General features: G+C 43.6%; 1 protein-coding gene across 3 annotated transcripts in view; it reads left to right on the top strand.

Annotated features, from left to right (window-relative positions):
• The window catches only part of LOC128705798 (cytochrome P450 6j1), a 102,770-nt gene that overhangs the window by 52,051 nt on the left and 32,372 nt on the right, over positions 1 to 18,347 (top strand). For all 3 annotated transcript variants that reach the window (XR_011393653.1, XM_070097748.1, XM_070097746.1), the window contains 5 exons: positions 4,176 to 4,358; positions 4,884 to 5,030; positions 5,472 to 5,661; positions 6,856 to 7,012; positions 8,608 to 8,733. Coding sequence is in view for 2 of the 3 variants with exons in the window: in XM_070097748.1 (XP_069953849.1) it covers positions 4,176 to 4,358; positions 4,884 to 5,030; positions 5,472 to 5,661; positions 6,856 to 7,012; positions 8,608 to 8,733 (803 nt within the window). In the remaining variant the exon portion in view is untranslated. The remainder of the gene's footprint in view (positions 1 to 4,175; positions 4,359 to 4,883; positions 5,031 to 5,471; positions 5,662 to 6,855; positions 7,013 to 8,607; positions 8,734 to 18,347) is intronic.

Raw genomic sequence — 18,347 nt, 5'->3', positions numbered from 1 at the left:
GAACACTTTACTCTCAGTGAACACTTTACCCTCAGTGAACACTTTACTCTCAGTAAACACTTTAACCTCAGTGAACACTTTACTCTCAGTGAACACTTTACCCTCAGTGAACACTTTACCCTCAGTGAACACTTTAACCTCAGTGAACACTTTACTCTCAGTAAACACTTTAACCTCAGTGAACACTTTACCCTCAGTGAACACTTTACCCTCAGTGAACACTTTACCCTCAGTGAACACTTTACCCTCAGTGAACACTTTACTCTCAGTGAACACTTTACCCTCAGTGAACACTTTACCCTCAGTGAACACTTTACTCTCAGTGAACACTTTACCCTCAGTGAACACTTTACCCTCAGTGAACACTTTACCCTCAGTGAACACTTTACCCTCAGTGAACACTTTACTCTCAGTGAACACTTTACCCTCAGTAAACACTTTAACCTCAGTGAACACTTTACTCTCAGTGAACACTTTACCCTCAGTGAACACTTTACCCTCAGTGAACACTTTACCCTCAGTGAACACTTTACCCTCAGTGAACACTTTACTCTCAGTGAACTTTTTGCTCTCAGTGAACACTTTTACCTTCAGTGAACACTTTACTCTCAGTGAACACTTTACCCTCAGTGAACACTTTACCCTCAGTGAACACTTTACCCTCAGTGAACACTTTACCCTCAGTGAACACTTTACTCTCAGTGAACACTTTACTCTCAGTGAACACTTTACTCTCAGTGAACACTTTACCCTCAGTGAACACTTTACTCTCAGTGAACACTTTACTCTCAGTGAACACTTTACCCTCAGTGAACACTTTACCCTCAGTGAACACTTTACTCTCAGTGAACACTTTACTCTCAGTGAACACTTTACTCTCAGTGAACACTTTACCCTCAGTGAACACTTTACCCTCAGTGAACACTTTAACCTCAGTGAACACTTTAACCTCAGTGAACAGTGAACACTTTACCCTCAGTGAACACTTTACTCTCAGTAAACAGTGAACACTTTACACTCAGTGAACACTTTACCCTCAGTGAACACTTTACCCTCAGTGAACACTTTACTCTCAGTGAACACTTTACCACTTTACACTTTACCCTCAGTGAACACACTTGAACACTTTACCCTCAGTGAACACTTTACCCTCAGTGAACACTTTACCCTCAGTGAACACTTTACTCTCAGTGAACAGTGAACACTTTACCCTCAATGAACACTTTACCCTCAGTGAACACTTTACCCTCAGTGAACACTTTACCCTCAGTGAACACTTTACCCTCAATGAACACTTTACTCTCAGTGAACACTTTACCCTCAGTGAACACTTTACCCACAGTGAACACTTTACTCTCAGTGAACACTTTACCCACAGTGAACACTTTACTCTCAGTGAACACTTTACCCACAGTGAACACTTTACCATCAATGAACACTTTACTCTCAGTGAACACTTTACCCACAGTGAACACTTTACACTCAGTGAACACTTTACTCTCAGTGAACACTTTACCTTCAGTGAACACTTTACTCTCAGTGAACACTTTACCCACAGTGAACACTTTACTCTCAGTGAACACTTTACCCTCAGTGAACACTTTACTCTCAGTGAACACTTTACTCTCAGTGAACACTTTACTGAACACTTTACTGAACACTTACTGAACACTTTACTGAACACTTTACTGAACACTTTACTGAACACTTTACTGAACACTTTACTCTCAGTGAACACTTTACCCTAAGTGAACACTTTACCCTCAGTGAACACTTTACCCACAGTGAACACTTTACCATCAATGAACACTTTACTCTCAGTGAACACTTTACCCACAGTGAACACTTTACCCTCAGTGAACACTTTACCTTCAGTGAACACTTTACTCTCAGTGAACACTTTACCCTCAGTGAACACTTTACCCTCAGTGAACACTTTACCCTCAGTGAACACTTTACCCTCAGTGAACACTTTACCCTCAGTGAACACTTTACCCTCAGTGAACACTTTACCCTCAGTGAACACTTTACTCTCAGTGAACACTTTACCCTCAGTGAACACTTTACTCTCAGTGAACACTTTACTCTCAGTGAACACTTTACTCTCAGTGAACACTTTACCCTCAGTGAACACTTTACTCTCAGTGAACACTTTACTCTCAGTGAACACTTTACTCTCAGTGAACACTTTACTCTCAGTGAACACTTTACCCTCAGTGAACACTTTACCCTCAGTGAACACTTTACTCTCAGTGAACACTTTACACTCAGTGAACACTTTACTCTCAGTGAACACTTTACCCTCAGTGAACACTTTCACTAACACACAGGGAAGTGTTACATCAAGTAACACACTTCCCTGGGTGTTACTTAACGTAAAATAATATGGCTTTACATACCTAACTTCTCTAAGAATTCGTACATTCGTATTTCATTAGTCTTCACGAAAAGAGTGAATTTTCATTTTATACTATTTTTTAATACAGAAATAAATGTTTCAATGGAAAAGTTTTTTTCCATTTCTTGCCACAAGAAAATCTGGTGAAATATTGGTTGGTTAATGTTACAAAAAACGCGATATCTAATATTGTTAGAGATCTCCAGTGAATACTAGAAAGGTCTGCCCTTCTAGCATCCAGCCTGTTACTGGGTTTTTGTAACAAGTAGTCAGTATCCTGGTCCAATTATCCATTAGAATTTAGTCAGATTCAATAGTGCTTCAGGATTACAACTGGTAGGCTACTAACTAAAGAAATTAAAGTTTAATAAGTTTATTAATAACAATAAAGTTGTCTAGGTGTATAAGATCAAAGTAAATTATAGTAATCAATATAATCAAAGTAATCACTTCTCGCGTGTACAGTAGTATTGTGCTGAAGGCACACATCACGTCTTAATGGCTTTTAAGTACCGTCTGGTACATTGTTAACATATAATAACATAATACATATATTTACAAGTAAGTTTGTGTGTATGTGTGTAAGTGCTCTAAGTAGTTCGCTATGTCTCAAGAATCGACTAGACTTAACCAGTGACTGACTAAAAGGCCTCACATAAACTAACTTCTTGACCAACCTGGCAGTCAGAACAGCTTGCTTGAAGAATAAAACGACTGGTAAGCCGAACAGCAATATAACAAGCAACAGCGACACAGAATCAGGAACAAGGAGATAATATAAGGACACTAAGTAGGGACCATCTGCAGATCCTCCACAAGTCACAAAACTCCTATACTACTGAATCTAAGTTCAGCATTAGAAAATTCCCGACTGCGACAGTACACAGATACCAGTACAAGTTAGGTCAGAAGCTACAGCTCAGGACCTGAGTTTCTCAGAGTGTCTATGTGACACACAACCTCAGTACAACGTCGAAAATCACTAAGTCTATACAATGTTCTGTGAACAGAGTTACACAGAACCAACAACAAGAAAGCGACAGAGATGATCTTCCAACAAGAGCCAGCAATGGAGAGAGAAGTAGACGGACCTCTTGCTAGAAGCACGTCCAACCGACAATAGACAGAGTGCAGGCCAGGCAGACTACTCCAGGTGAGCTGTGATCACCGCCCCCTTATCACGTGACTCTCCGTGGACTGCTGCTGCCCAGCAACACAGAGAAGCCAGCAGCATAACGAGTGAAGCGATTGTTAGACAATGCTGTCAGCTACTTAACACTCGAACTATGAGCACTGAATAATATATAAATGTTACATCCTACCTAATAATATAACTAAGTCAAATAATAATATAAAGCAATATATTTACGATTTAGCTAATATTGCAAATATAAGCAATATAAAATTATATGAACAGGTAATATGCATTATATACATTGTGACCCGCTCAGGGGTCGCAATAATTAATTAATGGGGTTCAGAGTGTAACGACACACATGTCACTTGTTTCCCGTCATTCAAGAATACTTTAATTCCTAAAATTGGGATTAAACTAAACGTTTGTCATATAAACACTGACAGATATACACTTCTCGGTGTATATATACTGCTGTGTCAAATGTAGTTATAAAAATTCTTAGTCAAATTAAGTAATTTGACATTACGTCAATCTTAGCAAGGTTGTGTAAGGGGGTAAGTTAGTAATGATGCAAAATAACAGAAAATGATCACACCAAGGATATGCTTAACTATATTTCACTGTTTTCCTTGACCTCAGGTGAGCCCCGTTGCTAACGACATGCTGACGAACGCGCGGGGGGCGCACTGGCGCATGTTGCGGGGGGTTGTGTCCCCAGCCTTCACCGCCACCAAGACCCGCCGCTTCTATGCTCTTCTCTACACCCAGGCACAGCACTTGCTCACTGTGGCGCGGAGTACAGCAACCCGGGCACCTGTTGAAGTAAGTTAAAAGTTACTTAATATACGATCAATTTAACTGTAATTCAACGATAGTGCGTTCAGCTCACAGCCTAAAAGACCCGGGTTCGTTTCTCGGGCTCGGCGAGACGAATGAGAAAGTCTCCTAACACCTGCTACCCCTGTCACCTAGCATCGTATTCTAAAGAGGACCTAATAAGAATCCTTATGGAAATAAGTCACACTACTTAATTTTCTTGGGCCATCGTGAATTATTAACCCATTTGGGTTATCCAGGGTTATTAGCCCTCTGGGGTTTTTCTGGGCTATTAACTCCCCGGGTTTACTAATCCTAATATATTTTTATTCTACGCATTGATGTAGAGTTAATGGTGCTACTAAGATTTTTTTTATTTAGGAAACTTGGCTGCACCAGCAATGTGCTGTCACCCTATTCTCTATAACAGTTACATAGTGGGAACAAAAACTAACTATATGTTTTCCCGTCATACTGTATCACACAGGATATGTTACATATGTAGTGTTGAGCTGTGTGAGTGTGTTGCAGGCGCGGCAGCTGTGTGGCAAATACACTATGGACACCATCGCCTCCTGCGCCTTCGGTATAGAGTGTGACTCGCTGACCAAAGAAGCTGCCATTTTTCCCACTATGGCTACCAGGATCTTCCAGCTCTCTCCCGTCAGGGCACTCAAGGTCGGTCACTCAGGGTAATCCAGGGTCACTGAGGCTTGCCTAGGATCACATGTATCTAGGGGCATGTATCTATAAGACACCTACCGTCTCTGTTCATCAGTCAGTAAAATGGGTACCTTGGTGTTAGTCAACTGGTGTGGGTTGCATCCTGGGACAAAATTGAGCTAATTTGTCCGAAATGCTCTGCATAACAAGCAACTTTCAATGTACAGTATGTCATTAATGTCAGTTAGGCCTATATACCTTGTACATGTACTTGTAGAAATAAAGATATTAGTATTATTATTGCACGGAACATACAGTCACGTCAGATTAACTCATTGTGAAATTAATTTACGTGTATAGAAATATATAATTCACTTACAAGTAACTGTAATTCATGTGCGAATAACCATAAATCACATAGGTATAGCTATAATTCATATGGCCTTTTTTCTGCAGGTAATAATCTTGTTAATGGCTCCCCGAGTGGCTGAAGTAGCCCATAGCCTGGGGCTACAGTTCACCAGCTCAGAGTTCGAATTCTTCAGGGAGGTAGCGACCCACACTATCACCAGACGTCAGGAGACTGGACAGCGACGGGGGGACTTCCTAGACATGCTCATGGAAACCAAAATCAAAGGAGAGACAAGTATAACAAAATAATAACCTTGTTCCATAAAAAAAAAAACAATTGCCGAGCTATATTTCCCAACCATTTTTTCGCGGTTTCACTGTTGTTTTGTTTCTTCTGAATCCTGTTCCTTGCGCACTTACTGTAGCAAGCAGACGACATGTTTGTATAGTGTGTGTATACTGTATGTATACTATGTGTGTATACTATGTGTGTATACTTTGTGTGTATACTATGTGTGTGTATACTATGTGTGTGTATACTATGTGTGTGTATACTATGTGTGTTAGGTAAGACACATATGCAACAGTTAGGTATCTTTATTTTGAAACGTTTCGCCTACACAGTAGGCTTCTTCAGTCGAGTACAGAAAAGTTGATAGAAGCAGAAGATACTTGAAGACGATGTAATCAGTCCATCACCCTTATTGTTTCAGACAACGGAACAATGCTCTTCTCCAGACTGAGGGACTGACCACCTCAAAACTTTAAGGGTGATGGACTGATTACATCGTCTTCAAGTATCTTCTGCTTCTATCAACTTTTCTGTACTCGACTGAAGAAGCCTACTGTGTAGGCGAAACGTTTCAAAATAAAGATACCTAACTGTTGCATATGTGTCTTACCTAACAATCTGTCGGTATTTTATACCATTTTAATGTTCATACTATGTGTGTGTATACTATGTGTGTATACTATGTACTGAAATCCATGATTTATAAGTAATCCCAAAAATGGAAATAAAAATCCCAATGACAATTCGGTCCATCCTGGACTATCATCAAGTAGTTAGTGACTTTAAAGATCAAAAATGGCACAATACCGTGACTGAAACAATACACAAATAACACGCACATAGGAAAGGGGAACTGACCACGACGTTTCGGTTCAAGTCGGACCCCAACGTCGCCGTAAAGTTCTCTCTCCTATATGCGGGCTATTTGTGTATAGCTAGTGATTTTATTATTATAGTCTTGGGGAAATGCTAAACCCGTTATTATATAACTCTAGTTCCTTGGATCAAGGACCCTTCATCAACATCAAGGGACTTCACCTGAAATGAAGTTACCTGATATCTGTTCAGGATAGACCGAAAAGTCATCCAGTTTTAATTTTCAATTTGCACATAATTTGTAAATCATCCTAATTATTATTGGAATTTATAAATTACATGGTTACCATCCTATTTTTTAACAATATTATTGTTTGCGAGGTTTGTCAAACGACACTATGGCTGCTCAGTCCATACTCTTTCTGCTGGCTGGCTACGAGAACACAGCCAACACCCTGGCCATGGCTCTGCACCTGCTATCTCACCACCCACACGTCCAGGCCACACTCAGGAGGGAGGTGGCCCTGGCTCTACTTCAGTAAGTATACAATCTGTCTACCTGTCCAGGCCACACTCAGGAGGGAGGTGGCCCTGGCTCTACTTCAGTAAGTATACAATCTGTCTACCTGTCCAGGCCACACTCAGGAGGGAGGTGGTCCTGGCTCTACTTCAGTAAGTATACAACCTGTCTACCTGTCCAGGCCACACTCAGGAGGGAGGTGGTCCTGGCTCTACTTCAGTAAGTATACAATCTGTCTACCTGTTCAGGCCACACTCAGGAGGGAGGTGGTCCTGGCTCTACTTCAGTAAGTATACAACCTGTCCAGGCCACACTCAGGAGGGAGGTGGTCCTGGCTCTACTTCAGTAAGTATACAACCTGTCCAGGCCACACTCAGGAGGGAGGTGGTCCTGGCTCTACTTCAGTAAGTATACAACCTGTCTACCTGTCCAGGCCACACTCAGGAGGGAGGTGGTCCTGGCTCTAACTGCCCAGTAGTTTGTAGTGCACAAGCTAACGCTGCCAGATATAATCTTCGAGGAAGCCTTCAAGTGGTGTTGCCACCTTCTGAAATTAAGTCATGTGTCACTGTTAGGTTAAGAAATGTGTCACCTTGTGTCACTGTTGAGACATGTGTCACTTTGTGTCATAACCCATGACGTACTTATTAATCTGGCAAGTTTGGGTTCAGTTGATAATGTAGGAAAATAATGATGGAATAACAGTAGTAAAAGGCAGAATTAAATTTAAATAAAAATGAACATGGTGTAATATGTAACTTGGACGTAAAAGTATAATGACAATTTATGAGTTACATTACAAATTGTTTCAGAAAAATACTTTAACCACACTATTTTTTGTAAGTTTAAATTCATTAAGAGAGTTACAATTTTCTTAATTCCTCTTGCAAATTATTCCACAATTTTGTCCCTTTTCTTTGCATCGAGTTTCTACAATATGGAGGTTAAGGTGTTGGCCAGGTATTTCTTATTTAATGTTTGTGTTGCGTCAGTGTTCCAGCAAGTATCTTCGGTCAGCATCACAGTGTAATGTTTGTGTTGCGTCAGTGTTCCAGCAAGTATCTTCGGTCAGCATCACAGTGTAATGTTTGTGTTGCGTCAGTGTTCCAGCAAGTATCTTCGGTCAGCATCACAGTGTAATGTTTGTGTTGCGTCAGTGTTCCAGCAAGTATCTTCGGTCAGCATCACAGTGTAATGTTTGTGTTGCGTCAGTGTTCCAGCAAGTATCTTCGGTCAGCATCACAGTGTAATGTTTGTGTTGCGTCAGTGTTCCAGCAAGTATCTTCGGTCAGCATCACAGTGTAATGTTTTAAAGACGTAGAGTGAACGGTAGTATATATGGCATTTATATTTAGTAGACTAGAGGATTTGAACAGTGGTATAGAGCGGTGCTTAAGTTTTGCTGGGATTTTTCTAATAGCTACCCATTGTTGGTTGATAATTGTTTTGAGTTGGACAACTGAGGTAAAATCCTAAGAATAAACTCACTGAGAGAAAAGTAGAATTTTGGTGTTATAATAATCATAAAAATAATTCTAAACCCGAGTGGGTCATTCAGAGCAGGAATGAGGTATATAGAAAGGGGGAAAGTAAACGTGGTGGCAATATGACAGGAGCGACGGACAGGTGGATCATGACCGGCTGATGACACTGCCTTACCTGGATGCTGTGGTCAGTGAGGTGCTGAGACTCTACCCAGCAGCACCCATCATAGAGAGAATCTGCACCAAGGAATACAAGTGAGTCACTCAACTTATTGGGAAACAGGGAAAACATTATTTTAAGCTCTAATAATTCAAGTTTTGGGGTTTTAATTGAATTATAAATGTCAGAAATACGTTCCTGTGTCCAGGTTGCACGAAAGTACGTAGCGTTAGCTACTTGTCTATTTATAGTGATGAGGTAAAAATTAAGAATGTTTCTATACAACAGCGCCTACTGTTGAACTTCTCGAGGACCGATGATTAAGATGACGCTATCACTCCTGTGCACAGCACAACATTGCTGGTGTCGTCTTGATTACACAAAAGATTATTATTATTATTATTATTTGTGTTAGTGAATATTTCCGAGGCTATACAGACAGGTAGTTATTCTTGTATTTCATGAGATGGAAGGCTTTCATGCCTGGATATTTTGGACCAGTCATTTATGAGGTCATTTGCTTTTTCAAGAGGAAAGGGATGAGCAACATTGCCAGTCTTTTTCCTGGTTATTTTATTTATACCTTTCCAAGCCAAACTCAAAGGGGTGGACCTATTTAATCCACTAACAAACTGTTCCCATTCCTGTTGCCTAAGTTCTTCCTTTCTATTCCTTGCATTTGTTAGTGCAGCTTGGAACGTTCTGTGCAGGTCTGGGGTTCTACATTCACGGTATGCTTTACCAATCCTCCTAGCTGCATGTGTTAGATTGCGCAGCTGTGGATCATTATAGTATTTACATTGGTTTTTATTGTTATTTATAGTGGAGGGTTTTTGTTTCCTATTCCTGCCCACTTGATCTGTGAGAACACTCTCAATAGTGGTAATTAAATCATCATTAAATTTTTGTGTGCCAATGGGCTCGTAATTCTTATGCCATTGATCCAAGTGGTTAATAAAGTTGTCTCTGTGTTCTGGTTTGAGAATAAGTTTCCTCCTTCTGTATTTAGCTCCTTGATTGCTGGAGATGTGATCAAGATTGACAGTTGTTAGTCTTGGGAAGTGATCAGATAGAAGATCATCAACTATGACAGAGTCATGCATCGTATATGATGTATTAAATCCAAGACACAGATCTAGTATGCCACCATATATGTGAGTAGGCTCAGTAGTGCCCACAATTCGAACATTATCATGCTCATTTAGCAATCTCACTAGTTTAGTTCCATTGGTGTTTGTTATAGACCCACCAATATTCTTATGTCTGGCATTAAAATCTCCAAGAATGATGGTAGGTTCACTATTGATGCGATCTGGTAAAGCATCAGGTCGAAGCTGGTTCGCTGGGGCATAGAGATTAAAAATGTTTATGGAAAAATCGCCTGCATATACTTTGACACCATGATACTGCATGTTAACTCGACTCTGCAAGGAAAGGAGTGAATGTGGCAAGCTCTTTCTGACATACATCACACAACAGTTGGTTGACCTTAGGTTATAAGCTGCATATCCACCAAACTTGCCTGGATATGCAGCTTATAACCTAAGGTCAACCAACTGTTGTGTGATGTATGTCAGAAAGAGCTTGCCACATTCACTCCTTTCCTTGCAGAGTCGAGTTAACATGCAGTATCATGGTGTCAAAGTATATGCAGGCGATTTTTCCATAAACATTTTTAATCTCTATGCCCCAGCGAACCAGCTTCGACCTGATGCTTTACCAGATCGCATCAATAGTGAACCTACCATCATTCTTGGAGATTTTAATGCCAGACATAAGAATATTGGTGGGTCTATAACAAACACCAATGGAACTAAACTAGTGAGAGTGCTAAATGAGCATGATAATGTTCGAATTGTGGGCACTACTGAGCCTACTTGTTTGCAGATGATGTGAAGTTAATGAGAAGAATCAAATCGGACGAGGATCAGGCAGGACTACAAAGAGACCTGGACAGGCTACAAGCCTGGTCCAGCAACTGGCTCCTTGAATTTAACCCTGCCAAATGCAAAGTCATAAAGATTGGGGAAGGGCAAAGAAGACCGCAGACACAATATAGTTTAGATGGCCAAAGACTGCTAACCTCACTCAAGGAAAAAGATCTGGGGGTGAGTATAACACCGAGCATATCTCCTGAGGCGCACATCAATCAGATAACTGCTGCAGCATACGGGCGCCTGGCAAACCTACGGATAGCGTTCCGATATCTCAGTAAGGATTCGTTTAAGACTCTGTATACCATCTACGTCAGGCCCATACTGGAGTATGCAGCACCAGTTTGGAATCCACACCTAGTCAAGCACGTCAAGAAATTAGAGAAAGTGCAAAGGTTTGCAACAAGACTAGTCCCAGAGCTACGGGGATTGTCCTATGAAGAAAGGTTGAGGGAAATCGGCCTGACGACACTGGAGGACAGGAGGGTCAGGGGAGACATGATAACGACATATAAAATACTGTGCAGAATAGACGAGGTGGACAAAGACGGGATGTTCCAGAGATGGGACACAGACACAAGAGGTCACAATTGGAAGTTGAAGACTCAGATGAATCAAAGGGATGTTAGGAAGTATTTCTTCAGTCATAGAGTAGTCAGGCCATGGAATAGCCTAGAAAGTGATGTAGTGGAGGCAGGAACCATACATAGTTTTAAGGCGAGGTATGATAGAGCTCATGGGGCAGGAAGAGAGAGGACCTAGTAGCAATCAGAGAAGAGGCGGGGCCAGGAGCTGTGACTCGACCCCTGCAACCACAAATAGGTGAGTACAAATAGGTGAGTACACCCTCCACCACTTGACACAAACACGTACCCCCCTCCCCTAACCACCCCTCCCCCTTCCCTAACCACCTCACCTTAGCCACCTACCCCTCCCCCAAACCACCTAACCCCTCCTCAAACCGTCTAACCCCCAACTACCTCCCTCCCTCCAATAATCATCCTCCCCCTCCCCCATAACCATCCATCCCCTCTCTCCCTCAAACCATCTAACCCCCTCCCCAACTATCTCTACCCCTCCAATAACCATCCTCCCCCTCCCCCACAACCATCCATCCCCTCTCCTCCTAACCATCTACTCCCCTCCCCCTAACCACCCGTCCCCCCTTCTGTGGAGCAATGGAGGAACCTAGAACCAGGATGAGGACAAGGGGCTCCAAGGACGAATCTGGGAGGGAGGAATGGGAGGTAGAGCTCAAAAAAAGGGAGGAAGACTGGGGAAGGAGACTAGATGAGCTGGAAAGGAAGATGGAAGAGAGGTTAGCAGCAGAATGCAGAAGGTGGAAGCAACAGGCCACAACAGCAGAAATCAAGATAGAGAGATTAGAAGAGGAGCTGAGACATCTGAAACAGCACAGACACAAAGATATTACAGAAGTAGCATCGGCAATGGCTACATCAAACACAGACAACAGGTCTGAAGGAAGCATGGAAACTAAACTGTATACAGAGGTCCTGTCAAACCCACATGGGGCCAAAACAAAGGCAGGGAGCACACTAGGACAGAATGAGAGGTTGGAAGACATTGAAGGAACTAGGACATGTGCAAGGACCTTACCAGATACCTGTGGGGGCCAGGAACAGGTGAGCAGGAAGGACAAACCAAGAAGCATAGGGGCCATAACTAGGGAAGGGACTGAAGGAAGGAACACTCCACAGGAAGAAACTAAAACACATCAGAGAATGCAATGGGAGTCACAGTGGGAGGTGGAAAGGGAGAGATCCATGTTTGTCTATGGGCTAGACGAAGCTAAAGGAGAAACTTATGATGAAAGAAAGCAAGAGGAGAAAAAAGCGATTGAAGATATCAGGTGATAGGCGAGGGGGACATGACCCAGGTGGCAAATTTTCGGAGAATTGGGTGGTTCACAAAGAAAAGGAATCGGCCTCTCAAAGTAATTTTCAAGGCAGAATCAACCCGAACCATGATCCTGCAGGAGAAAGCACGGCTGAGAGGCAAGTAGGAGTTCCGGAGTGTGTACCTCGATCGAGACAGAACACAGGACGAAAGGAAGACGATGAAAGAGAGAGTTCAAAAACGAAAGGAGAAATGGGAGGAAATGAAAAAGGAGAGCAGAATAACCCAGGATCAAATGGAAGGACAAGCACACCCCCCAGAAACACCTGCAGAAGGACTCCAGCCACGACACCCCCAAGGCAACTGAACAATCCAAACCAACCATCACATACCGATCCCTCTGTTTCCACCCCCCGCACCACAGTTACAGTATTAGAACAGAAGTTGAAGGTTTGGTACACAAATGCAGATGGATTAACGAATAAACATGAGGAATGGCAAGAAAGAATCAATGAGAAGTCCCCAGACATCATAGCAGTTACAGAAACAAAACTCACAGAGACAATAACAGATGCAATCTTCCCACCAGGATACCAGATCATGAGGAAAGATAGAAGGGGCAGGGGGGGAGGTGGGGTTGCTCTGCTCGTAAAAAACAGATGGAAATTCGAGAAAATGGAAGGCATAGATGAGATGGGAGAAAGAGACTACATAGCAGGTACACTTCAGTCTGGGGAACACAAAGTGGTCATTGCAGTGATGTATAATCCACCACAGAACTGCAGGAGGCCAAGAGAGGAATATGAAAAGAGCAACAGAGCAATGGTGGACACACTTGCTGAGGTGGCAAGAAGAGCTCATTCCAGCAGAGCAAAGTTGCTGGTTATGGGGGATTTCAACCACAGGGAGATCGACTGGGAAAACCTGGAGCCACATGGGGGTCCCGAAACATGGAGAGCCAGGATGTTGGACGTGGTGCTGGAAAACCTCATGCACCAACATGTTAAGGACACTACCAGAGTGAGAGGGGAGGATGAACCAGCAAGATTGGACCTTGTGTTCACCCTGGGCAGCTCAGACATTGAGGACATCAAGTATGAGAGTCCCCTAGGAGCTAGCGACCACGTGGTTCTGTGCTTTGAATACATAGTAGAGCTGCAAGTGGAGAGAATAACAGGAGTTGAATGGGAAAAGCCTGACTATAAAAGAGGGGACTACACAGGTATGAAGAACTTCCTGTGGGAGGTCCAGTGGGACATAGAACTGGCAGGAAAGCCAGTAAATGAAATGATGGAATATGTAACAACAAAATGCAAGGAGGCAGTGGAAAAGTTTATTCCCAAGGGCAACAGTAACAACGGGAAGACCAGAACGAGCCCCTGGTTTACCCGACTGTGTAAGGAGGCAAAAACAAAGTGCAATAGAGAATGGAAAAAGTACAGAAGGGAGAGAGCACACGAAAATAGGAAGATCAGTCGCAGAGCCAGGAATGAGTATGCACAGGTAAGGAGGGAGGCCCAGCGACAGTATGAAAATGACATAGCATCGAGAATCAAGACTGACCCTAAACTGTTGTATAGCCACATCAGGAGGAAGACAACAGTCAAAGACCAGGTGATCAGATTAAGGACAGAAGGTGGAGAACTCACAAGAAATGATCAGGAGGTATGTGAGGAGCTGAACAGGAGATTTAAGGAAGTTTTTACAGTAGAGACAGGAAGGGCTGTGGGAAGACAGCACAGAAGGGAACATCAAGAGGGAATATACCAACTAGTGTTGGATGACATACGAACAACTGAGGAGGAGGTGAAGAAGCTCTTAAGTGACCTTGACACCTCAAAGGCGATGGGACTGGACATCTCCCCATGAGTCCTTAGAGAAGGAGCAGAGATGCTCTGCGTGCCTCTAACCACAATCTTCAACACATCTATGGAAAATTTTCTAGGGTACTTACCTGTATGTACCTCAACATTATATACATACCAGTAATCTCATTGGGAGACAATCATATTGTTTACCGTAGTCACCCCGTGTAGACATGTGAGAAAACTTAACCACCCCTGGTCGCACCAAGTGGTCCCCTCGACCTCACAATCTTATCCATATCTATCCGAGACCAGGATGGATTGGGTAGCACCCACAAGTACGGTGCTACTAATTAATTGTGGACTGTATAGATTATATTAGTTTAGCTGAATGAAGGGGAGGGGGGTAGGATACACCTGGATACATCCATCAAGGAAAACATTTATACATAATCCCACCACTTACCAGATGTTCTCTGGTGGTCACTTGATGTAGTTGGATCACTCATAACCTATCTAATTACAACATAACACCACTGGCCAGCATAGGTTTGTTATAACTAGAAGGGTTACTTAACTGTGGGTGATTGATACTCCTTATTTCTTCCATTCACCATCTCAGTTTCGATGTCCTGCTACACCGACACGGTTCTCATTCCGGCAGGACGAGGTATCCGTCGGTTTGTCCCGGTTAGAAGTCGTGATTCCATAAATCTCCATTATCCCCGGTACGAGAGTCACACGTTCACTCGGAGCAAGGCGCTCTATTTCACATCCCGCATTCTCTTAACTCAATGTTATTATCACTGATTACATTACCATTCACAAGACGATTTAACGTCTCATAACTATTATACAAATTAGAGGTCACTCCATTAAGATCTGAGGCCGATGAGCAAGGATTAACACACGGGTATGTCCCCTGTACACACCCTGGCCGTGCACCTGCCACCCCGTCCTACTCTTATCACACTTTTTACCACTCTATTACCATGGTCCCGTAAATCACGTTCCCTCACTCTCCACCAGGAACAGTTACGACACTTCTTATTATGAAATGAGGCCTATATTAATCCTTAGGCCGCCGTGAATGTCAATTTCGTGGTTCCATGCTTTCTCAGCTTCTTCACCACATTCAAAACAATCCGCGCCTCTCCCCCCCGCACATCCGCGCATGCGCAAAGGGAACTCTTGGTTCTACTCTTATTTTCAAATACATTTTTGACCCATATAGACACATTAAACACCTATTAGGCACTATAGTTTCGGAAAATCAAAAAATTTTCCACAACATCCCTTGAAACTGGGAAACTACCTGAGAAATGGAAGACAGCTAATGTAGTCCCCATATTTAAGAAAGGAAACAGAAACGAGGCACTAAACTACAGACCTGTGTGTCTGACATGTATTGTGTGCAAAGTCATGGAGAAGATTATCAGGAGGAGAGTGGTCGAACACCTGGAAAGGAACAAGATTATAAATGAAAACCAGCATGTGTTCATGGAAGGCAAATCTTGTATCACAAACCTCCTGGAGTTTTATGACAAGGTAACAGAAGTAAGACACGAGAGAGAGGGGTGGGTAGATTGCGTTTTCCTAGACTGCAGGAAGGCCTTTGACACAGTTCCCCACAAGAGATTAGTGCAGAAGCTGGAGGATCAGGCGCACGTAAAAGGGAGGGCACTGCAATGGATAAGAGAATACCTGACAGGGAGGCAGCAACGAGTCATAGTACGTGAAGAGGTATCACAGTGGGCGCCAGTTACGAGCGGGGTCCCACAGGGGTCAATTCTAGGACCAGTGCTATTTTTGATATATGTGAACGACATGATGGAAGGAATAGACTCTGAAGTGTCCCTGTTCGCAGATGATGTGAAGTTGATGAGAAGAATTAAATCGGACGAGGATGAGGCAGGACTGCAAAGAGACCTGGACAGGCTGGACATGTGGTCCAGCAACTGGCTTCTCGAATTCAATCCAGCCAAATGCAAAGTCATGAAGATTGGGGAGGGGCAAAGAAGACCGCAGACAGAGTATAGGCTAGGTGGACAAAGACTACAGACCTCACTCAGGGAGAAAGACCTTGGGGTGACCATAACACCGAGCACATCACCGGAGGCACACATCAACCAAATAACCGCTGCAGCATACGGGCGCCTGGCAAACCTGAGAATAGCGTTCCGATACCTTAATAAGGAATCGTTCAAGACACTGTACACTGTGTATGTTAGGCCCATACTGGAGTATGCAGCACCAGTCTGGAACCCACACCTGGTCAAGCACGTCAAGAAGTTAGAGAAAGTACAAAGGTTTGCAACAAGGCTAGTCCCAGAGCTCAAGGGAATGTCGTACGAGGAAAGGTTAAGGGAAATCGGACTGACGACACTGGAGGACAAAAGGGTCAGGGGAGACATGATAACGACATACAAGATACTGCGGGGAATAGACAAGGTGGACAGAGATAGGATGTTCCAGAGAGGGGACACAGGGACAAGGGGTCACAACTGGAAGCTATAGACTCAGACGAATCACAGGGACGTTAGGAAGTATTTCTTCAGTCATAGAGTTGTCAGCAAGTGGAATAGCCTAGCAAGTGAAGTAGTGGAGGCAGGAACCATACATAGTTTTAAGAAGAGGTATGACAAAGCTCAGGAAGCAGAGAGAGAGAGAATCCAGTAGCGATCAGTGAAGAGGCGGGGCCAGGAGCTGAGTCTCGACCCCTGCAACCACAATTAGGTGAGTACAATTAGGTGAGTACAGACACACACACACACACACACACACACACACACACACACACAGGAGCTAAGACTCGACCCCTGCAACCACAAATAGGTGAGTACACACACACACACACACACACACACACACACACACACACACACACACACACACACACGCACACGCACACACACACACACACACACACACACACACACACAGGAGGGTCAGGGGAGACATGATAACGACATATAAAATACTGCCTGGAATAGACAAGGTGGACAAAGACAGGATGTTCCAGGGAGGGGACACAGAAACAAGAGGCCACAATTGGAAGTTGAAGACACAAATGAATCAGAGAGATATTAGGAAGTATTTCTTCAGTCATAGAGTTGTAAGGCAGTGGAATAGCCTAGAAAATGACGTAGTGGAGGCAGGAACCATACACAGTTTTAAGACGAGGTTTGATAAAGCTCATGGAGCGGGGAGAGAGAGGGCCCAGTAGCAACCGGTGAAGAGGCAGGGCCAGGAGCTAAGACTCGACCCCTGCAGCCACAGATAGGTGAGTACACACACACACACACACACACACACACACACACACACACACAGACGCACACGCGCACACACACACACGCACACGCACACACACACACACACACACACACACACACACACACACACACACAGGCTACAAGCCTGGTCCAGCAACTGGCTCCTTAAATTTAACCCTGCCAAATGCAAAGTCATGAAGATTGGGGAAGGGCAAAGAAGACCGCAGACACAATATAGTTTAGATGGCCAAAGACTGCAAACCTCACTCAAGGAAAAAGATCTGGGGGTAAGATAAGATAAGATAAGATAAGATTTCGTTCGGATTTTTAACCCCGGAGGGTTAGCAACCCAAGAAAGTCAGTGCGTCATCGAGGACTGTCTAACTTATTTCCATTGGGGTCCTTAATCTTGTCCCCCAGGATGCGACCCACACCAGTCGACTAACACCCAGGTACCTATTTGCTGCTAGGTGAACAGGACAACAGGTGTAAGGAAAGGTGTCGAAATGTTTCCACCCGCCGGGAATCGAACCCTGGCCCTCCGCGTGTGAAGCGGGAGCTTTAGCCACCAGGCCACCGGGCATAACACCGAGCATATCTCCTGAGGCGCACATTAATCAGATAACTGCTGCAGCATACGGGTGCCTGGCAAACCTACGGATAGCGTTCCGATACCTCAGTAAGGATTCGTTTAAGACTCTGTATACCATTTACGTCAGGCCCATACTGGAGTATGCAGCACCAGTTTGGAATCCACACCTAGTCAAGCACGTCAAGAAATTAGAGAAAGTGCAAAGGTTTGCGACAAGACTAGTCCCAGAGCTATGGGGATTGTCCT

Source organism: Cherax quadricarinatus, chromosome 59, assembly GCF_038502225.1.
Source record: "Cherax quadricarinatus isolate ZL_2023a chromosome 59, ASM3850222v1, whole genome shotgun sequence".
Taxonomy (NCBI): domain Eukaryota; kingdom Metazoa; phylum Arthropoda; class Malacostraca; order Decapoda; family Parastacidae; genus Cherax; species Cherax quadricarinatus.
The sequence above is the reverse complement of the archived record's forward strand: the minus strand, read 5'-3'. Positions and strand labels throughout refer to the sequence as shown.